This window comes from Numenius arquata, chromosome 1 (assembly GCF_964106895.1).
Source record: "Numenius arquata chromosome 1, bNumArq3.hap1.1, whole genome shotgun sequence".
Lineage (NCBI taxonomy): Eukaryota > Metazoa > Chordata > Aves > Charadriiformes > Scolopacidae > Numenius > Numenius arquata.
The window spans coordinates 23,041,491-23,064,586 of NC_133576.1; the positions used below are offsets into that span (position 1 = coordinate 23,041,491).

A 23,096-nucleotide genomic window follows, 5' to 3' on the forward strand; every position below is an offset into this window, starting at 1 on the left:
TGTTAGTGGGGATATGAAGCTCTTAAGACTACATTCTCGGGAAAACTGTAAAAGAACTTCTAAGTATTTGCAGCAACTGAAAGGCCTACAACAGTGTAAAACTGGGATTAAGCCTAGTTCTCTAGCCAAAGTCAATGTGAGTAATCACAGTCAGCCGAATGCAGTTGCAATGATGGGGGGGAAAAATGGTGCTTATTCTTTCAGGTATTTATCTACCTGAAGTTTTAAACATAGACGTTTGTATCCAGGAATAATGTCTATTTTATGTGTAAGTAAAATGTTCAGTAAACAAATGTCAGGTATCCATTCTAAGGCATTGTTGACTTCTTTGTCTTCTGAAACTGTGATGTTATAGCTAAAGTAATACCTACAGTTTTGTTTTAAAAGTAAAGCACTTGGATTTCCTTTAGGTACAGGGAACTAGGCTCTGCATGTAGAGAGAGGTGGGAAGACTCTTCTAGAACGTGGTTTAAAGCACCTGCCTCATTGACTAGTAGGAGCCTAAAAGTCTCTGATCTAGAGTTGCACCCTGTGTATATTATGCACCCTGTGCATATTTTCTATATGATGGCAGTTGAGTAGTCCTACAGAAGAGAACAATCCAGAAGAGGTGCGAGGGGCTTTTCTGTTTCCAAGATATGTTGTACTTTGGTAAAGTCAGTAACGCAGTTCTCAAACTCTGACTTCTGTATTCACAATGTAGCAGTTTCATTAAATGTACAGGTGTTCATCCTCAATTCTATGGCTACTTCATTTTGTCTGCTAGTGTCGCTAGCCTTTGGACTACATATATTTTCAGCTGTTTTTGGTTTTTTGGTTTTTTTTGTTTTGTTTTTTTTTTTTCCAATTAAAAGGCCTGAATCTAACTTCCAGGTAGAGTTAATCACTTTAGAACAACAGTATTGAAAATAACATGCAATAAGGCTAGAAGATGCTCTTCCTATTTCATAAATAAGCAAAATGGAATGTGACTGCAAGTGCTGTTCACGTATTTCAGAAAGTACAAACAAGATTTAATATGTACATGCTAGAACTTGCATCAGACCTTGTTCCTACAGTTCAAGCCCAATTTTGTTATACTGTGTTAGTGGTAGTTTTTTTGCTGGCAGTTATCCAAGTTCACCACACATAACAAGTCTCAGCCTGCCTGAACCTTTCAAAGTACACAGAGAACCACTCCCAAGAAAATCCTTGAACTGGGTATCTCCAGAGTTTCAAACTTTCTTCTACTAAGAAGTGTAAATTTTAAAACTGAGCAAGAAGATCTGATTTTGGCTTCAAGATGTTCTTCAATTGGCAAGTATTACCAGGTGGTTTTTCTCACACTATAGCAGATGAAAACTGTGGAAAACAATCCAGTTTTTTTAACTTTAACAGGCAAAGCACAGAATAATTCTGAAAGAGTGAAAACTTTTGAGCAGTCTAAGGAAAACCCGGGAACATATGGACAAATGGAGTATTCTGGCTCTGAGTAAGCAGAACAGAAATTATTTGTTTGATAGGAGAAAGCTAGGGATTATTCTGGAAGCAGCAGGGAATGAAGATGACTGGCTAAGGCAAGCTTCTTGAGGCGGGATTCATGTAAATGAGCATGGATGAACTGAATGGTATACAAATCCCTATTGGGTCGTTTTTGTGAGCCAAACCACAGCTCAGAGTCCCAGGCAGTCTCTCAGCAATTTTAGAATCAGTTCTCAAATAGCTTCCTATTTTCCTTAGTCTAACTTATCCTGTCATCAAGAAATATCCAACTTTGTGATTTTCCATGTGGAATTTTACATAGTGCAGTTTTACCTCACAATTCTTCATGTCCTTAGAGAGCTTGAACCCTTTCTTGCCATCACAATAGCAGCTATAACTTCCTGGAGAGTTTACACAGAGTTGAGCACAAACATTTTCAGCACATTCATCAATATCTAGGAGAAAGGGAAGCATACAGAAAGATTTATTCAGATTATTCGTGGCACAGACTGAAAACTAACACAATAAATTAATGGAATAATGGACTAGATGGGTTCTCTGGCATAACATGAATCCAGCAGGTGACTGCTGCTAAGCTACACTAATGCTAATGGATGTCTCCTATGTAAAATTTACAATCCAGAATTACCTGCTGGGTGTATGAGACCAGTAAGCTGACAGAGGTCTTGTGTGCAGAGCTGGGGAAAACTTGGTCTGATTTGTGATGCAGTAAGAAGCTCAGCTGTAAGGTGGTTGAATTAGTGAAAGAGATCTCTATAAATCGCTACCATTTATGGCAGAAATGCCATTCTGGGTCAGTCTCTTCCTTTTCCTATAGATGTCATAAGAACTTAATACTCTTAAGAGTATGGCAACTATGTGGAGAAAGGATGTGCTTTATTCACATAAAAGCAAAATAATCTTAGGGCAAAATACCTTTTAAAATAACATACAATAATATCATAAATAACTAAGTTTCAGAAAGCCTCTATTTGTGGAGACCAATTTGATTTCAGCTGCGAATAAGCTAAACCAACTAAAGGAACTTCATTTTCTATTTAGTAGGCTGTACACAATAAATAATTTAGAAATGAAAGGCTGTGTAAAAGGCCAATGTAACTGTTACATTTCTAATATAAAAACAAACAAAATCTCTCCTGGATAAGAGACTCTAATGAGGGTAGTTTTGGGGCTTCAAATTAAAGAAACTGCAATACTTGTTTTCTAAAAAATGGCACTTCTAGTGGGAATAAACGATTTTGTACTAATGTGTGCATTTAAAAAAATCTGTCTTATACTATGCTAGGTTTTTTTTAAGATTAAAATACTTTTTTTTTTCTTTTGCTTAGGGGAGGAGAGAGGAAAAGAAAAAAAAAGGGGGGGGGGGGGGCGAGAAACACAAATCAAAAACAAGGAAAGAAAAACTCAAAACCTTATTGGAGAAACTGTTACTTTGTACTGAGCATGCATGGTCTCCTTCCAAAACAGGATACTATGTTTAACAGTTTGTGGATGCTATTGAGTTCTACCTCTGCTGCCGTTAAGGATCAAGGGAAAGCTGTTTTATTGCCAAGTGCTAGCAGTTCCTACTTTTTTTTAAATGGCCAACAATTTATTAATAAATTGAGGAAACTGGTGTCACATTTGGCTGAAGCATTCCCTATTACTAAAATATCTCCCCTTCATCACCTTTGCTGTAAATTATCAGTGCAAGGGGTCTGTGCTCAGACTTACACTCCCTCGTACATGATCTTATCAGAAGAAAAGTCTGTACTGTTCTGCACTGCAGCTAATACAGCCAGAACTAAACTTCTGCACAAGATGCAGCCTCATGGTGTGTCAGTTTTCCTGCTGATATGGCAATCTGATGTGTGGCTGTGTCAGCTACAGGATTCAAATATAGTCTTTTGCTGGTGTTTACTTGATTTATAATTCCTTCCGCTCACCTCCCATTCTACCCTCTGATCTTCAGAAGCTGGATGGACCTTTATATAGGCTGGTCTATTTGATACCAACTTTCATGTTCACTCTTTGCATGATCTACTGAGGACTCTTCCAAGTCATTTCTATTAGCTCCAGAATGTCTGCTTACCTCTGCTGTCAAGCTGAGAACCATCTCCTCCACTACAGTGAGGTTTTCCTCCTCCTCCTTTTTGGAAAGAGTTTCAATGCCAATTTGAGCTAGCTTAGCAAACTTAAGAATGATTGCACTGCACGCTAGAAGCCTATCAAGCATCTTGGGCATTCTACTGAAAGGCATAGGATGCAATATAGAAGCCTGTACATCTGAGCTGTGCCAACGTGGCATTAACACTCTACAGCCAGCTCCACCACCTCCTTGCTTCCATTTAACTAGAAGAGCTCTCTCTCCTTCCAGGGCATGAGGGATAGGAAAGGAAATAAGATTGAAGTTCTCTGCGTTAAGATCACGGTACTTCTACAAACAGTGAGCTCAAATCAACTGCTCTGTACGCAGTTCCACTGCCTGCCCAGGGAGGGTTCTCTGAGGATACACTGGGTCATAAAGACATGTGGAAGACCTTTGACCAGCAAGTGTTGCCAGAATGTTTTCCTGTTTTGGGGAATGGTTTGATACATATTGGAAGACAGGTCCTAAAATCTAACTGAAGAGTTGATGACTGGCTTTTTGGATTGTTCAAGTTCTTAACTGGTGTTAGGTATGTAGCTGCAGAAAAGGTTACATAGGAAATTCTGCTTCTCTCTGCTCCTTCAAGTGCTTCATCCATCCAAAATGTCAGCTAAATGAGTAAAAGGAATTATTAATATAGAAATACAGTACTGAATGTTTGTTCAAGTTGATCTGACATTTTGCAAAAGTTTTGTGTTGCATCCTCATAAACTTGAATTAGTTTTAAATAATGAGCATATAAGCTAAATCGTGACTGTCACAATTATAGTCTCTTCAGAGGCGAATGTTTGTGTTTAGAGTTTTATCTTTGCTCAGACCTGAGAAAGCTGTCCTATTAAAAATGTTACTCTGCACGTATATATATATGCACACATGTACAGACGCCTGCAACTGTAAATTACCAACCCTCTGCTCGTAGTTTAATTCCTATTTCATTCATTTTCATCTCTGTCATCTGCAGCCCTACTTAGGGGAGTAAGATACAAGGTTGGGTTGCAATATCTAAGTGCATATTTTGGAGTCTTACTCAAGCTTCTTTCCATATGCTTTGTAGATAATGCTTGCACGTTAGTCCCGTGGCAGTATTTGGGCAGCTGTTAAGAAATACTTTGCTGATGCATACGTGCAACTGATTGACCCCTCCATTTCTTCCAGCTACAATAGAGTACCTCTTACTCTTTCATTTGGTATGCATACTCCTTTCCATTTCGAAATCATTAAAATGTTTATGGTCTTGATAGGCGTTGACTAACCCAGTAGATTGCAAGCTCAACTTGGTGAAAGGGATTCTGCTGTGAAAGTCACTTCCTAATAATTGGTGACTGGCAATCTGATGTCTATTTAAACTAAGACTACAAGATTATGTGTTACAGTGTGAAGCTGCTTTTGTCACTCCTGTTTTTGCATCGTAGCAAACATGCAAACGGGGCAATGACAAAATGCAAAACATAGCCTAGATATACTATGCAATGTGTGAGAAAAACACTTTCTATGTCCTTTCCTACCCTGCCTGTTCTGGGAAAAAAAAAAAATAATTTTGGTTATGATCATTTTGGGATCTGAAAAGACTAAGAAATCCATCTAGGCCTAATCACACAGACAGAAGGAAAAAAACGCATAGAAAAACAACCCTATAGCAATCTTCACTGTGGAGATGTAAAAGGAATTAAAATTTTTAACACCTCCCATGAGTAATTGGAGTCGAGAGACTCCGAAAAGCACTTCTCTTCCCACGCCCTTCCCAGAGGACCATGATTCAGTGCAGATGCTTTAAAAGACATTGTTGTCTGTGAAAGATCCTGTACCCCTTCTAGTACTTGAACACCTAGCAGGACAAAAGTAAAACTACAAGCTCTGGTTAACCAGTAGCACTAGAGTAAGTCTGAGTGCTGAATTCTCTGAAAGCAGCAGTTAATTTTGAGCATGTTCCTCAGGCCCAGGGCCTGCCGACAAACAGAGACTTATGAAGTTATTATGAAAGCTTATCACACAGTTTGATAGATGAATTTCTATCACTAAATCAATTACTCGGAGACTTGCACCAGTCTTGCGGGGGTGTAAATTTCCATTACCCAAAATGAACCTTCTGCTCAAGGGTAAGATCTCCCACCAGACTGTACTATAGAGCAGAAGGACAGGCAAGCTTCTTGGATAGGTATGAAGTTTCCTTCCCCAGCAGATGTTCTGGAATCCCTCATCAGTCCTAATGGCAGCATCTCCCCGTGCGGAGCTAATTGTCCTGCTACTAAAATGCTCACGTGCACAGGCCGGAGGGGACCAAGGTGGTTTTTTTAGGTTTGTTTTAATCATTTATGCAATAATTATCCTGCCTTTTTTTTTTTTTGTCTTCCAAGTTGTAATCAGCATCTTTGCATGTCTGAGCTATTTCAAAAGCTTCCTGCAGATCTGTCCAAATGTCAGTCCCACATCATAAAACAGTCAGTAGAAGCTATTCACAAAAACACATGAATCTGAGCAGCATCCTAGGTTCATACAGCTGTTTCAGTGGAATGCTAAAATAGCTTGCTTTGGATAAGCTGCTAAGATACGATAAAATCAGCCACAAAGGAGCTGCATATCATGCCCTAGAAGGGAGCTACTCTATATAATCCTAGGGAAAAATAGTTATTTTCCCAGAGCACAAATGTGGCAGCAGTGTTTTGTTTGTGTTAAGCAATTCATAAGGGAAGGGGAAACCCTAGTACTTTGTCTCAAAGTTTCAGACTAGTGCTAGGGAAGAACTAATATCTGAAATACAGACATACTTGGTGCTGTTTAACTGGTTCAGTCACTTCTTTAAGAGATGCTCCCCCTTCAGAGAAGGAATAAGAATATGAGGAAAGACTTGCCACAACTTAGGTCATTCTTTAAAATGTGGGTTCAGCTTGGTTTGCCTCCTTGATATTGACTGCGACAGACCCCTCTAACACTATAGGCATACTTACTCATTCCCACTACCCCTTTTTTTTTTGGCAAGGTGTTTGAAATTGCAAAGGTGGTGAGAAGAATATACTCATATTTTGTATCTAAAATTGTATGTCTTCTATGAAACAAAGACTGGACTGTACAGATATCTTCCACTGATAGTGTCTCCCAAAAGGTGGGGATGAAGAACTGTAGCAACATTCTCCCAGGAAAGGGTGAAGAAAAACCCCAAAGCCTCTTCTATTCTACAGTAATTGTATCTGTCATCAAAGAGATAGTTGTGGATAAATGTATGTAAACCTGATTTTTCTAATAAGCATAATTGAATTTGGCCACCTACTTGCAATATGACAATGAAAAGCTAATGTCATTTAGTATTTCTGTAAGGCTACATTCCTGTCAGTCTGCACAATCCTGTCCTTAGACAGGATTTGGTGACTCATTTAATGTGGTTACAACAAGGTCTGAAAGCTTAGCAGTATAATCCTCCTTCTAGGAGGTAAGGCTTTGCTCGCTTTAATGTCCTCATCTTGCAACCTTCTGGAATCCATGTTTCAGAAGAAAAATAATACTTAAATTCAATTTAATGCAACCATGTATATGCAGAAAGTACTAAGAGGAGAGAGAATTAGATTAATTACTGTGAGGTTTTTCTCATTTAAGTGCACACGGGGACACAAAATTGCCAGTAACATTTTAATCCCATAGTAACTGGACAAAGCAGACATATGAATATGTAATCATTACCACTCTGCAAAGCTTTGTCACAAGAAAGCTGCATGAAAAGCCATGGAGCAAAAGATTCATAGCCAGCAAGAAGCTACTTCTGTGTCCTTTTGAGCAATAACATAAAGGCAGCATTTAAAATAAAAATCAGTCAGTGACGTATTTTTCTTAAACTGGCAATGTAGAAAATTTCCCTTCATGGTAAAACTCTAAGAGCTTATATACCTCTTCTAGAACTGAAATTTAATTTCTGATGTGTGTAGTAAATAGAAATAAAATATATTCTAGTACAATAATGTAAATACTTTCAATACTCGAGAAAGTTATTTTATGATAGTCTGTGTATGAATGGCTTCTTGTTGCTTTACTGCTAACTATCGGTACTTTTCAACTTTGTTATAATAGTTACCGAACTTTGTCTTGAAGTTCTTTCTTCCAGATTTTCATTTCAGAAAAGAATACTCCTGAGGAAAGATTCTTTTGGTGCAGTTTCTTTTTTCATAGCTCCATTTCTGGATATTTAGGAATGTTTTTTATTTTAAATGTGGGGTCTTTATACAAAATCTTTTATACAACTGTTATGCTGTCATTTCCAGCCTAGAATGGAGATTGGTTCACTCCAATGCTGTTATTTTCAGCATAAGTAGTTACCCCAAGGAAGGATTAGACACTTGAATATTATTTTAAATGGAATTCAATGACCTCAGTGAAAAGCTATTTTCAGTATCCAAGATCTAAGGACGTATAAAGGACAGAGACAGAGTCCCTGGCCATGAGGGCTAAATAAGCACCTAAACAGCCTTTCAGATGGATGAAGACAAGCTTTATAGTTTTTTGAGGCAACTTGATTAAGGACAGCTTTCACTTCTGATGATTGTCTCTTTATAAATCTTTTTAACTGTCTTGCCCATTTTGGAATTGCCAAATAAGTATTTTTAATTGCTTTTGCTACAACTTGTTTTGAGTTAGGGGTATATATTAAACTGATTGACATAAATATTCCATTCTTATAACTGTAATGATGCTAAAAACAAGGTAACATCTGGATCCTCAACACATTGCTCCAAGTTATCTGAAAGAAACATGCTAGCTGGTTAGAGAGCTTGGACAGAAAGTCCTCTCTGCAGCGGGGCAGGAGAGCTCCCGTGAACTGAGGAAGCTATATGGCATACAGTAGGACAGAGGAGCGTACTGTAAAACCTTCCAATAGCTGGGAGTAAGTCATTGTAATTATATACACTACATGTAATATAGCCTGACTGAGCCTCTGAAAGTTTGGTATAGCAGTGGATTAAAAACAACAACAAAAAAAAAAAAAAAGGAAAAAAAAAGAGAAAAGGCAGGGGCAGGGGGAAGACCTACCTTCACAGTTCTTGGAAGTTGAATTATATGTGTAGCCTTCAGCACATTCACATTCATATTTCCCCAGGGTGTTCTTACAGATGGCTGTCCCACAGATATTTGGATGTAATGCACATTCATTTATATCTAGAAATACAAACAAGCTATTGAAAAGAAGTCATTCTCTCACATACCATTTTTCTTAACTCTTCACAAAGCTGTGTAAACTGAGACTATAGCTATAGCCATAAAGATTTCCAGAGGTCTCTAAAAAGCACTTCTGCCATGTCCTCAGTGAAAAACGAATTCTTTGCCTGTCTGCCTTTGTCACTCTCTCATGTGTTCTATGGATAACATGAAAAGGGATGCATGTCCAGGAAGGCAGAGAGAGAAACAGTCTGCAGGTTTCCTAAACTAGACTGCATGATAAAATCCTATCTCAGAAAAAAACATCCAGAAAGACAAGAGATAATCCCATCAGAGTTTCTTACATGCTGCGATCAATTCATTGTCTTCTAATTGGCTATGCTGACAGGTGTTCAAGTCCCCCACTGTGTCTCCATCCCCCAAACCATTTTAGTGTCTATCTTCTGCATTGTTTCCAATTTTTCAATGTCATTTTCAAAATGCAGATGTGACAACTGGATGCGGCATATAGTATCAATCTTACTAAATGTCTTGTAGACAGAAAAATATCAGATCCCTGGTAGTACTTCAATTCCCACTTGTATGTGCAGGCATCATTCTAGTTTTCTCTGTGGTTTGTAGTAGTTGTGGAAATGGTGCTGCACAGAGAGAACAGATTCTGCCACTGGCTTGCTAGGATTCCCAAAACATTTTCCAAGTCAAAGCTGTCCTGAATTCATCCTGCTTTTCTACAGTTACCCTGTGTACTCCAAAATCCTAGGTGTATAACTTTGTAGTTGGATGTAATGAAACATTTAAATCCAGTTTATCAAATGACCAAACTAGTATTCTAGGTACTAAGGTACATTGGTGTATTTTTATCTTTGATTATTTTTTTAATCAACTTTTCCAGTGTCTTTCTAAGAATTACAGAGATTCTATCCAATGTATCGTCTTGCTCTTTTTGACAAAACAGCAATCTTCTGTTCTTCTGGAATTTCTCTGGAAATCATTCATTCACCCAAAAAACCCAAACAACCCCAAACAAAAAAACAAAATAAGTCCCCAAAAAAACCCTAAAAGAAATGACAGCAGGTGGCAGCCCTCAAGTCTGGCCTCTTATAGAATTTAACATTATCCAAAACTGTTGGCATAGTTCAGCAATAAAATATATGACACTAAAATGGAATGAGGTTCTATTTTTTTCTAACTATGCAGTAAGAATTGCTAATTATGTTAATACATAGTCTTTATCTGGAATGGAATGAGAGACATAGGTCATGGTCAATAATAACAGACACAAGAGTGTACAGAAAAAAAAATTGTGCTGGGCGCGTAAAAGGCAAATCTTTCTCTCCATTAAGAGCATTTTCAGATTCATTAATAGTTTCTTCTCCAATGAACTTCAAACTCCCAAAAGAGCAGCATCACTAATTAGGAGTGATTCAGCCTAAACCAGTGTTTACCAGACAAGATTTCTATGGTAACACTGTTAGCTGGTCACACCACTCTAGATTCTTGTTTCAGTATGCTTAAAGGGTATGTGAAATTGGTTAGTGACCAAAACAATCTTTACAGAGCTCTAGTAAGGAAGCAGAATCTAATATATAGTCTCTTTTGTTCTTTTTCTTTTTTTTTTTTCTTTTTTCCTGAATCGGTTTTAAGTTACCTCAGTTCCTTGATCTGTTTCACTATACAGTTGCACAAATGTTTGCAGTGCTGTAAGGCTGTAGGTGGAATGAGTAGCCAGGTTGAAGCAGGACTGCATCTTTCAGAGGCAATGCAAGCTTCTGCTGACTTAGAGCATTTATGGAACTACTGAACTAAAATCTTTCCTCTCTAGTAAACAGGCAGTGTATTGTCATGTAATGATGTCTTCCTTAAGTCTCACTTCCTACCTCCGCAATCCCGTTTATTTGAATGCATGAAGTAGCCATCTTCACATAAACAACGGTAGCTTCCAGGTAAATTAGAACAGCGTTGGCTACAACCTCCATTTAAGTCTTCACATTCATTTATATCTGGAGAAAAACAAAATAAAAATCTCTGCTCAGGGGAAGACATTCACGGACCAACTGTGTGGGTATACTTAAAGATCTGTTACTATTCAATAATAGTAGAACTATAATTGTGTCTCTGAGAATTAACATCATGATGAGATTACAGACTATACCTTCTTCACATTTCTCTCCTTGCCATCCTGGTTTACAGACACATGTATATTTGGCTTGTCCATCTATGCAATCCTTATATCCATCTTTATGGCACGGCAGAGGGCTACACTGGTTTGAAATTTCTGTGGGATGGAAACATTGGAAATACTTGTTATTTGGGGTTATTTTTCCTTAAGGATCAGTTTAGTCTTCCTTCTTCTCTTCCCTTTCATGAAATAGGAAAAGGCTTGACGTGTAACATCGAGTACCCTACAGCCATCTTGCTGCTAATTCTGTCAGCAAGAATTTGCAAGTAAGAAAAAACAAAGCCACCAGTACTTTTTCTTTGTCAGAAAGAAAACAACTAGAAAACAAATGACTCACTAAGCCATGTTAATCCCTGCAAGATGTGACCAAACACAGACTTGATACTATTTTCATTACATTTTAAGGACGTATTTCACCTTTTAAAGAACAGTTCTCTGTCCCATCACACTACCACAAATTTCACTAGCAATACTGAAGTTTCAACAATACCAAGAATTCAGGATTACAGAGATCAGTTTCTCTGTTCAAGGAGGGTCACATTTTCAGAGAAACTAACACCTCAGGTTGCCTTGGCTGTCCAGGTCCTGTAGGTAGACTGGATACATCAGTGTCTAACACAGTCACCTTTTAACTTCAATGACAAATTTGGATCATAAAGAGCAACTGAAGACTCTTTATACATGCTGGCAAGACCTTAGAAATCAAGGCTCAAACTACATAGACTGGTGCTGAGAACACAGAATTCACTGTCTATTTAGCTCTAACCAAAATACATAAAGCTCTCTTAACTCTTCCCACCATTTTCATAATTTTACATCCATGTCCCACATGATGCATCATTCTATTTGCGTCTTATGAATATGCTGGTAGCTTTATGGGTTATTTTTCTGCAGGCTTCCAAGCATTACAAATATATTGTTCCTAGTTTAATGTTATGTTCTTGTAAAGCTCCGGAATGTCATTCTGAGGCATGCTTTTGGGGGAAAAAAAAAAAAAAAAAAAGAAAGCAGTGTCCTAAAAGAACAGATAGCGGAATGAAAAGAAGAAAGGATTTTGTGATGTTCAGATTCAAAAAAGTGCAATGAAAGGCAATGTTCCTGAAGACTGAAACTTGATAAGATTCTGCACCTAAGGCCTCACTGGATTTCTTCAACGTTTCTTACAAGTTTAGCTTTCTGTGACTAGGAAAGTTTAACAAAATCTACGTTTAGTATATTTGTCAATTAAACCTGTTTCTAAGAAAGCTCTGATGCAAGTAAATTCAAAAGCCCAGAGGCCAGCCAAGCTCCAAAACTATAGAATAGGTGCATGTCAAGTAATATTCATATTGCAGACCAAAGGACTCCAGTTGCAGATGAAGACTGACAGAAGAAATTGTGCAGAAGAAATAAAAAGAATGGGGTTTATGTATGGATCCTTCACAGCAACTTCAAAATGTAAGTTCTACAGCTCCCTATAGATTTTTTTTTCTTTTTTTTTGATTTTTAACTCTTTTTGTAGGTCCAGGAACAAGTGTGGTATAAGCTTGGTATGAACAAAGTATTTCATAAATGATATATGTGGAGTTACCCTCAGAGCGTGCAACTGGGGAACAAACTTGATTGTAAATGTTTCTTAGCAAAAGGCTGTGATGGCTTGTCACAGTCTGAACTGAGACAAGATTGATTGGGTTGGCAGTGTGAAACACAAGTAGATAGAATAAGGTGAAATAAGGATATAAAGGGCAAGAAAATTGAGGAAACTAATGAATGAAAAAAGAAGAACTGGTAAAATACACTAGAAAAGACAAGGCAGGATGGATAGAACTGGATGGACACAGAGGTTACGTCCACAGATGAATGATTAAGATGTCACTGCAGGAAGAGTAACGTAGCATCTATTTGTTCCAAAAGCGGGCCTGGTGTTCCTCTTTTCACAGTTCAGGGTGCCTTCTGACCTACTACCCAGAAATGCTTTTTGATAAGTATGTGTGACAACAACTAAATGTTGGAAGATATATTCAGCCTGCAATAGAAAGGATAGGTGGCAAGAAATGTATTGTGATACCTGTATCCTCTGCCACTCAGAGGCTCTGGTATCCATGAGATGAATCGTGGTGAGCTGAACAGATGTAAATGCAGGAATTTAAGTGCTTATTTTCAAAAGCAATTAAGAACACAGATTTATGGGATATGGATGTTTAGAGACTTAAAAATGCAACTTAGATAACTGCTTGGATTAGAAAAGTATGAAAAAGGGTCTTCTATTCCTGTGAAAATTTTCCTTTCCCTTCTGCGATGGGGATTAAAAAGTCAATATATTCACAAATTTTTGTGATTGTTTATCCAAAAATGTGTGTCCTTAAATGTGCATTCATTTGTGTTCTGAAATAAGTCATTTGGACAAATATGAAAAAAATTATTTTTTCAATTCTGTTTGCGTTGTTATTTTGCTGAACATTTAAGTCTTAGAAACACTTGAAAGAACACTTCTCCTTTATCCTGGTGACTGTCCAATAGTAACAATTTACTTAATTTGATTTTATAATATGAACCCAGATGGAGAAATACAATGGCTATCAAGTAAACTAATTGTTTTCATTGGGTAATATAGAAACACTGCACATTCATACAACTCTGCTAAATCCTTTCCTCCCAGGACCTCTAATGAGAGTGAGAAAGAGTGATATGAATGGGAGTACATTTTAGCTTGTGACAGCAGTCACGTTGGCCAAGTGATCTGGAAAATATGTTCATCCATGACCATATGCAGTGTAATTACTAAGGATTTTTTTGCCTTCCGTTGCTTTCAATGACAAAAATAGTGTCAGATGGTTAACGATAAGTATCTCTGTTCAAACTAACTGTGATGTAACCTGGCTGTAAAGATTTAAGAAGTTTAGAGAGATGTTTCAACTGCGACAAGTAGGGAATATGGTACAGATTGCTTCCTGTGAATTTACTAAAGAAAACACAATTAATGTTGGACTTATAAGTGTATAGGCATAAAAAATAAAATATTTGAGCAACATCACAAGTTTCACGCTTTGTGACCTTCTTATGTCTGGAGTCAATGACTATGTCTTGCAGCTAATATTTGAATTTTTCAGCTGGTAACGTTGCTCACTTCATGAAGGGCTACAGCATAACTATGGGCCAAAGAGAAGAACAAAGGAGAATTAACAAGATGGTCTCTTCCTTTAACTGACAGAACAGGACTTCTGAGATGCAAAGAGTCAGGTATAACTATTAAAGAAATGGTGAGTACAGAGGACATACTAGGGAACATCAATGGGTTGGTGTAGGACACGCTCCCATGTTTCTGGGAGAATTCTGCCTTCCATTTTGCACCTAATTATCTTTTCCAGCATGCTTTATAAAGTTAAAAACACTCACACAACTTATCCTGAAAATGCTTGGTACCACCTAATATTTGTTTTTGTCAATTTCTGTTCCAGATTATTGAGTTTGCCTGAATTAAATGGAGGTTTGTCTCTCTTTCTGGCTATGTGAACTGCTTTTGAGCCATGTACGTGTGTGTTCTTGGATCTGAGTGCATTAGGTAAAGTATCTAACAGCAGCACTTACCATTGACACAAGCCCTCAGGTCAGCTGGAGAATCTGGAGTAACTGCAGTAACCCTGAAAATCCCTGCTCGATGGGAGGCAAGGCAGCCTGCAAATGCAAACCCACACAATCTGCTTATGATACAAACACTTTTTTAGAGTGAAATTACAACAGCTTACGCACGGCACCTTCAAAGAGTCTGTTCTCACAGCTTGAATCAGAAAACTTGTCTGGGCATATTAAGGACAGCTGATCATATACCAGCCTTCTGAGTGCCTCTGCTAGGATCTAAGCACACAGAACTGCCTAGGAGCTACTATGCATTACAACCAGCATGGAAATCATTCAAGCACTATGGGCAGAATAACTAACCTAGTATTATCCAAATAAGACAACCAGCAAATGATATAATAGAGTTGTCCATGACTTTTGTACTTACTTAAATATTTAGGATAAAAATACTCCTGCAGAAAGAAAAGAAAAATAAAGAGTAAGAAAAAATTGAGGTAGATACATTTTGCTATACTTCTATCACTGAATACATTCTAAATATATTGGTATTATAACTACAAAAGAAGCAAAAATAGAAAAAGTCACTCTGACTCATAGATTATAGTCCAAGTTTTCTATATCATTATTGTTTAGGCTAAGACACCACACTAAGAAACACAAGACTCAGTGAAGAGATTAAGGTACTGCACTGAACTGGACACTTTCAAAGTGAAAGGAATGAAAATGAATAGAGTGTCAAAATTACTTTGAAAATTGTCTCTTTAAATGGGAGAATCTTGCCCAATGTTGCTATTGAATGCAGAACACCCTCCTTTATTTCCCTTTTTCAACCTAAAATAAACAAACCCCCCGGAACACGTTGAACATCTCACATGCAATTCATACCAAACAAAGTGAAAATTGTTACTAAAACAGAAATTGTTAAGAATAACCGATTCTTGATTACTAAAACTATTTTATCTTGCTATCAGTATATCCAAATACATGCAATGTTATCAAAGACAGAACATAGACTTGATGTAGTTTGTAAAACAAGAATTCATTTTGACCACATATATTTTGTAATAACCCCTTTTATAGTACAAAACTGAATAAAATATACCTAATACTAAATAGTGTGCAGTGGGAATGAACTGAGGAACAGAGCTCTCCCCACTAGGGAAAAAAGCTCGCAGTGATATGTCCAATCTCTTCATTAAAAGGGCTTCACTACCATGCATCCTCTGTGTAAAATTTTAATTGAAGCCAACAGAGTTTTCCCACATGGAATGCTTGCAGACAACAGTGGTCTAAAACTGGTGATCCGTACCAGAAATTAAAATAATATCTACTCAACTATTCTCTTTGCTTATACAGTCTTCATTATTAATTGTGCAGGTTCTATACACAAAAGAATTTCAAACCAGTTCGTGGCCTGCATGGTGGTTTGTTTTGGTTTTTTTAGCTTTGCAGTGTGAATTCTATGTACTTCTAGCTTTCCCTCTGAAAAAAACTACTATCAATCTCATAGATATTAATCAGATACTTACAGTTTCAGGATTATTTTCAAAGATTTCCCTGGCTTCTTCCTTATTGCATAATTCTTCAATGCACTCTCTTTCTAAATTTCCCTTCTTACTTTCTTCCATAAAAGAATTTGCTCGACGTTTCCTCATCAGGAACTGAGAGGCATACTGCTGAGATAAAACTTTGTAGAAACAAAGGAGCTCTGTTGTTATTTATTTATTTTTTAACAGTTGAAGAACACTGTAAGCACTGAAAAAATATGAGAATCTCACACAAAAATTTGAATTAAATGGTTAGTCAGGAGTTGCTGTTTGCAATCATTTTGGAAAATGTGGAAAGAAATTCTAGGATTCTCTTTTCTGTATGTGGGTAGCTATTTCTGACCAAAAAAATCCCAAGTCACCAAAAAAACCTTTGTGCGGTGCTATGCCTGAAGCATAATTTAAATGTCCTATTCAGGATAAGATTTTTTTATCTGTAGATATTCTAAAGTGAGATATGTGATGAGTAAGTGGGAAAATGCTGTGAAGCCTTTTATATTCTGATTCTACTTACCTTCTGAGACACCACAAATGTGTCTTATAAAATCAGGCTACCTGTTATATGTAATTAATATAAATGTCACTTTATTTTTCAGAACTGTAAAGAACAAGACAAAGTAAAAGGTGAGAATGATATCCCGAGAAATATCAAGGCAGACAACCTGCACACACATTCACAATTTACTAAGGTTGGTACAGTCCTAGCTAACTTTTGTATTTCAGATCTGTCGTGTTATCATAGAATTATAGATTTGTCTAGGTTGGAAGGGACCTTTCAGATCATCTAGTCCAACCATCAAGCTAACACTGACAAAAAACATCACTAAACCATATCACTAAGCACTATGTCTACCCATCCTTTAAATACCTACAGGGATGGTGACTCAACAACTTTCCGGGGCAGCCTGTTCCAATGCTTGATAACCTTTTCAGTGTAAAATTTTTTCCTAATAGTTAATCTAAACCTCCCCTGGTTCAACTTGAGGCCATTTCCTCTTGTCCTATCGCGTTATGTGTCATTACTTGATTTTAATGTATCTTGTTATTGTCATTTAATTGACATTTACATAAATGGTAAACAAATGAGTGGGTTGAGAAATTATATTAAAAATGAAAGATGTCTGTTTGCTTCTACGTTCTTTGTAGAGTACACAACACTACAGGAACAGCAACTAAATTAGACTGCTTCATTAGTTTAATTTTTGGACGTACCTTGTGATTAAGAGAAAAAATGGATGAGCATAATTGGAAAAAGTCCAGCTCATAGGGTTAAAGAGCATGGCTGACATATGTTAACTAGACAGCACCACACTTCTACACCTGCCCTTCTTTCATCAGCCTTTGCACAACTTAACCTCTCGGACTAGCACAACTGTGTGAGAGTCATGACACCTGCAGTACAAACCATATACGGTGTACATACATATTCATCACTAGCCTACCAAGAAGATCAATTCAAGCAGACACAGTCAATTTAGCACTGTTTATGAGCACAAAATACCTCAAACCCAGAGTGCCTTTATGAGGCATGCCAGCAGGCAAGTGTCAGAGAAGAGCTTCCCGATATCTGTGTGCTAACAGGAAAGAAAAAATTTAAAAGGCTTATTAGAGAGAGCGGTTAATGAGGCCCAGAACTTGAAGCAAGAATAGCTTTCAAATGACAGATATAACTTAGACCATACTATCCTAAAGACTTTACTAAAGGTCTCTATCAAGTGATGGGGAACACAACTGAAGCACTCTGAAGCACTGCAACATTGGATAACGATCTGAAGAAACCCTTCTGTTACAGCATCCTAAATGTATTTGATGTAGGATAAGCTTGTCACTTGAAATTGATCTACTTGCTTTAATTCTGCCAAGACTTATCCTTCTGTTAAAGCAATAGGTAAGATTTCCTGAGTATAAGGTGGACCCTGCTACAGCATATCTCTGAAGTTTTGAAGCACGCCTTTATCTCAGAGAGCAACTAGCAGTCGCTTGGAAATGCAAGGAGGAGAAGTCGGCTTGTGCCCTTCCTCACTATGAAATACATGAGCAGGCGACAGTCCGGTATTTGAGGATTCAGTTCTTCTTATATGCATGCTGATCTTACTGAAGAACGGAAAGAACCCTATAAGGTGAAGGCTGATCCTCAAGAAAACTTTCAGAGAAAGAAACGTCCTACTTTCTGGGCCCCTGCTTCCAGAATTCTTGGCACAAAAGAAATGATTCAAGCCTGCTTTCACCTTCTACCTTCTCCCACTTCCACAAATCTTAAGGTATGCCATAAGTACATCTCAAGGGCTCTTAACAACGCATCTTAAGAGCTGGATTTGGATTCTCTGGTTGTTACGTATCCTTCATACAGCAGTTATGAGAACTAAATTGGAGACTGCTGCAGCCATGGATCTCCTAGACCTTTCTTCTCAATCCACAAGCCCTATCTGCCGGGAGACTGGCAAAAGCACAGCAAGCCACAGGACAAGAAGGGCCTCATGAGAGCTCTTCTGAGCCCTCACCACACTGAAAAACATTTTGATAATGTATTTAGCACCAACTGTTTCTACCAGTGTCATTTTAATTAATTTGGTTAAATGGCTGTATTTGTCATCACATAAAACCAGGCTAATATGAAGGATGCAGAAAGTCCATCTGTCCTGAGACAAACGGAGTGACAAAAAAATAGTAAAATTGTGCATTGCACCTGCTGATTTTGTTTAAGTTGGAGATTTCTACCAGCACAGCACGCTGACATAGCTTTGGGGCAGAGGCTCTATGGTGTAGATGAGGCCTAATTCACAGCTAACTTAAAACAAACTTGTTTTGACCTTTAGCTACATCATTCTCATTTTGACACAGTTTTTCAGTAAACACAGGACAAGAAAATTCCAAGTGCATGCAATGTTCTTAAGGACATTACAGCAGATATAACACTGCTATGCCGTGTTTTCAGTACAGTAGAGTAATGGAAACAGCTACATGACAGCAGTTCAGTCTTCTCCTCAGCTGATTTCCTATGACTTCTGAGTTTAAATAAAACATGTAACTCAATGTAAATTCAGTATTTTTATTGCAAATATTTCAATTCCCATGCACAGAATCAGCAGTGTATTTATTCAACTGTTTTTTCCCTACAAAGATTATCATAGGACCTCTATTAAAAAAAATAAAACCTTGACTGCTTCTCCTGCCAGTTTGATTACAGGAAACTCCAGCCCACTTCTGGTCCTGCCAAACCAATAGTTAACCTTTAATGAACTTAATGAATGTATTTCATTTGGTTATCTCTAAAGCCTTAGGGAATTAAATAGCCTTATGATTTCAGTAAGTGTTGTACTGATGCTGTGTAGTGATTACTTATCAAGCATCTGCTTAGAAGTAATGCTACTGAAAAAGAAAAAATGGGGGGAAAGGCTGAGATTCAATGGTTTCTACAGCTGTTTTGTAGTGCAGATGCAACTGTAAACCTGCCTTAAGTGGGCTAGTTAAATGTAGCTTAGAGTTGCTTACCTAATGCCCCAGTTGTGGAAAGCAGTTGTAGCCTACTAGTGCTCTCTCCTAGAATCTCAGAATACCCCATAAACTGAATAAAAAGGACTTGTGAATGCCACTGTAGAAAGTGACATCATCTTGTTTGTACAGCTGTTGTATTGCAATCAGCTCCATAATTCCAGTGACTAGAGTCTCCCAAAATGCTCATCAGTGACATGAGCTAACAAAATAAAGCCAACCAACCGCTAATGTTAGCCAGTTCCTTCTCCATCTTATCTAAAATGTGTTGGACCACTGGATGTTGGACCAAATGCAGCTGCACCAAGACCAACAGAAAGGCAACTTTCCTTTATGATTATTAAATGGTACAAGCTGCATTATTAAGATCTTTCTGGTTCCCCCCCCCCCCATTCCAGAAATCCCTGGAATTGTTCAGAGCCAGGGATAAGAAACCAGACAACATGGACAAGAGACATTTTGCATGAGTAGAACAACTTCTAATTTCCCACTGTTCATAGAAGACTGACAAGGTATGCAGTGGGGAAGATAAATGAAACAGAAAGTGTGATGAAAACAGAAGAAACAAAGATTACGAAATATTTATTAGAAAATTTATTTTTAGGACCTGTTCAAAAATGTTATAAAATGAACTTTCATCTTTCCATACAGTTCCTTCCAGTCAGAATCCCTAGCATTCAAACAGAAGTCAGAATAGTAAACATTAGTTTTTTCTTCTACCTGTTTAATCATTAGTAAAAGACGTCAGAAACTGGCTTAGAGCTGCAGTTCTGCTTGTTCCAGATACACATTGTCTTCTTTTAGTACTATGCTCATAAACTGTAGTGTGGAAGACCTAAGCTTTGATTTTTGTATTTATTTGTGACAGCAAGTAGTTCTTACCTAGGCTGATAGGTCTGAACTTATCGAGAGAATCTGGGCTGCTTGCCTGGACTCCACCATAATGCCACTCTCCCGAGACCACGATCTATCGAGTATTTTTCTTCTAAGTGAATCACAGAATAGTTGGGGTTGGAAGGGACCTTAAAGATCACCAAGTTCCAACCCCCCTGCCACCTCTCACTAAACCTGGTTGCTCAAAGCCCCATCCAGTCAGGTCTTGAATACTTTCAGGGATGGGGCATCCACAACTTCTCTGGACAATCTGTTCCAGTGTCTCACCACCCACATAGTAAATAATTTCTTCTGAATATCTGATCCAAATATACCCTCTTCCAGTTTGAAGCCATTACCCCTTCTCTTATCACTACACGCTTTTGTAAAATGTCCCTCTCCAGATTTCTTGTACTTTGTACTTTGTACAGCTTTCTTGTACAACCTTCAGATACTAGAAAGTCTGCTATAAGGTCACCCTGGAGCCTTCTCTTCTCCAGGCTGAACCCAAACTCTCTCAGCCTGTCTTCACAGGAGAGGTGCTCCAGCCCTCTGATAACGAATCAAGCACTATTCCAAGGCACACTTTCCCCTGAGCTGCCAGAGCTGCGTTTTCGGCCGCAAACTCCTTCCGACCCGCGACCAGACCCCAGACTCCGCTGCCCCAACAGTAAGGGCTGGCTTCGAGAAAGCAGCCAAACCCGAGGGATCTAGCCGCGCCGCCACCGCGCCGGCTGGCTGGCACCTACCCGGGAAGGGAAGAGGCGATGCACCGGGCCGGCGGGGAGGGCCGCCCCTCGCCTCGCTGTTGAGGCGTCCCCCTGCGGCACCCCTGTCCCCACCCCCGCTCGGCACCTCGCCCCCGGCCCCAAGGTGTCCCCCGGCGCCGAGCGACGGGTGGTTGGCAGAGTGAGGGGCGCTAACGCACACCGCCCCGCGCACCCCGGCCCTGCTTGCCCCCCTCCCCTCCTCGCCTCACTCACAGGTCGCGGCCTCCGCGAGGGCGATGGCCACCGCCAGGCCCGCCAGCAGCGGGAGGCATCGCCTGCCCCGCGGCCTCATCGCTACCGGGGCGGGGGCGGCCGGGACCGGGCACGGCGCCGTGACTGTGCTGCGCCTCCTCTGTGCGGCGGGGCCGGGCGAGTTCTCTGGGGGCGGGAGGGAGGGGCAGCGGGGCGGGGGGAGGCTGGGCCCTGTCCGGACACAGTTGCCCTGCGGGAGCGTCAACAGGGCGCCGAGGGCAGTGCTGCAGGCGGTTCGAGCCGGGCCGGGGGGCACCCCCGGGGACGGCGGCGGCAGGCAGGAACGCGAGGGTCCGCGGGCATCCTCCCCCGGAGCGACTCCCGCCGCGCACTGCCAGCGGGGGGCCACCAACCACGGAGGGCCCCGCACCAGCGGGAGAGAGGCCGAGCGGGACCCCCAGCGCCCATCCAGCAACGAGAGTTACTGTAGGGTCGCGCCGTTGTTTACTCTAGGGCGGGGGTTCCAGGGGTGCGGGAGCGTTGCTGCCTCGCCCCCTTACAGCTGATTGGCTGATCCTCCGCGGGCACCGGGGAAGCCGCCCGCTCCTATTGGTTAGCCGTGGGCCTGCCGTCCCCCGCCTCTCCGCCCGTGTGTCGGTGTTGCCTGTATTCGTGCGCTGCTGGTGCCGGCAATTTTGTCCCTTCCCGGCGCCCGTTGGCGGTAACCAGTGGTTACCGGCTTGGTTACGCGTCCCTACTGCCTCGGAGATCGCAGCTTCGACCAATGGGCGGTTTCGCGTGAGCGGGGCGCCGGCCACGTGACTCCGGAGCGGCCGCGTCGGGCCCGGCGCGGCGGAGCCGAGCGGAGAACCGCGGCAGCTCCCCACCTTCGGTCGCGGCCTCCCGCCGCCCGGGGTCAGCGCCAGGTCCCGCTGGCCGCCGTCGTGGCGGGGACAGGCTCCGTGTCGCGGAGCCGTTAGTGCGACCGGTGAGTGCCGCGGGTGCTAGTGTGGGGCGGCTGGTTGTGCGGCCCGGTCTGCCGCGGCCCGGTCTGCCCCGTCCCGTCCTGCGTTTCCAGGAGCGGTGTGTGAGGCGGGCTGCCGGCGGTGCCGCGGCAGAGGGGCTGGGGGTCAGGGCAGAAGGCCAGGAGTCCCGCGGTGCGGCGGGGTGGCTTCTTCGGGTGCTTGCGCCTCCCGGAAGGTCCCATAGTAAGTCTGCTCTCGGTGGGGCTGGGGAGTCTCCCGGGTGGGCTGGCGGCTGGGGCCGCCCTGCCGGGGCTCTGGCACAGCGTCCTGCTCGGCTCCCGGCCGGCGGAGACCGGGTCCGGTTTTTGCTAGCCCCGCTCCAGCGTCGCCGCATAAAACACATCGGTGTGTATCCGTAGTGACAGCCTCGGGCTGTTCGGCAGCCAGTTTGAAAGTCTCTGAGCAACTTGGGAGTAGATTTTTCTCTGTAATGTTGATTTAAAAAAAAAAAAAAATCGCTCCCGCAGTGGAAGAGACGAGCAGAGGAAACACGCCTGAACCAAAATCACTGGATTTTAGGGCTACTTCTTTTTGGAAACACAAGGAGGGTAGGAACGTGGCTGGAAAGTGAAAAACTCACATGAACTGTTAGTCTTATAGTAACTTTTCATTACGGAAGAACTCATGGTCCTAGAACTATTTCTCGCAGACATTTGTATGCTTCAGTCTTGAGACATTACAGTTATTGTTTGCACTTCATGTACCTGTTAA

At 40.6% G+C, this 23,096-nt stretch overlaps 2 protein-coding genes across 2 annotated transcripts in view; one reads left to right on the plus strand and one right to left on the minus strand.

Annotated features, from left to right (window-relative positions):
* The window catches only part of PROS1 (protein S), a 35,910-nt gene extending 14,392 nt beyond the window's left edge, over positions 1-21,518 (minus strand). Inside the window, exons 1-8 of the mRNA XM_074168445.1 lie at positions 21,382-21,518; positions 16,016-16,173; positions 14,914-14,938; positions 14,496-14,582; positions 10,902-11,024; positions 10,627-10,749; positions 8,624-8,749; positions 1,795-1,916 (exon numbers count right to left, since the gene is read on the minus strand). Of these exons, the coding sequence (XP_074024546.1) occupies positions 1,795-1,916; positions 8,624-8,749; positions 10,627-10,749; positions 10,902-11,024; positions 14,496-14,582; positions 14,914-14,938; positions 16,016-16,173; positions 21,382-21,460 (843 nt within the window). The 5' untranslated portion in view covers positions 21,461-21,518. The remainder of the gene's footprint in view (positions 1-1,794; positions 1,917-8,623; positions 8,750-10,626; positions 10,750-10,901; positions 11,025-14,495; positions 14,583-14,913; positions 14,939-16,015; positions 16,174-21,381) is intronic.
* A 668-nt stretch (positions 21,519-22,186) lies between these two features.
* ARL13B (ARF like GTPase 13B) overlaps positions 22,187-23,096 on the plus strand; it is a 54,373-nt gene continuing 53,463 nt past the window's right edge. The window contains exon 1 of the mRNA XM_074144252.1: positions 22,187-22,348. The gene's annotated coding sequence lies outside the window, so the exon portion shown is untranslated. The remainder of the gene's footprint in view (positions 22,349-23,096) is intronic.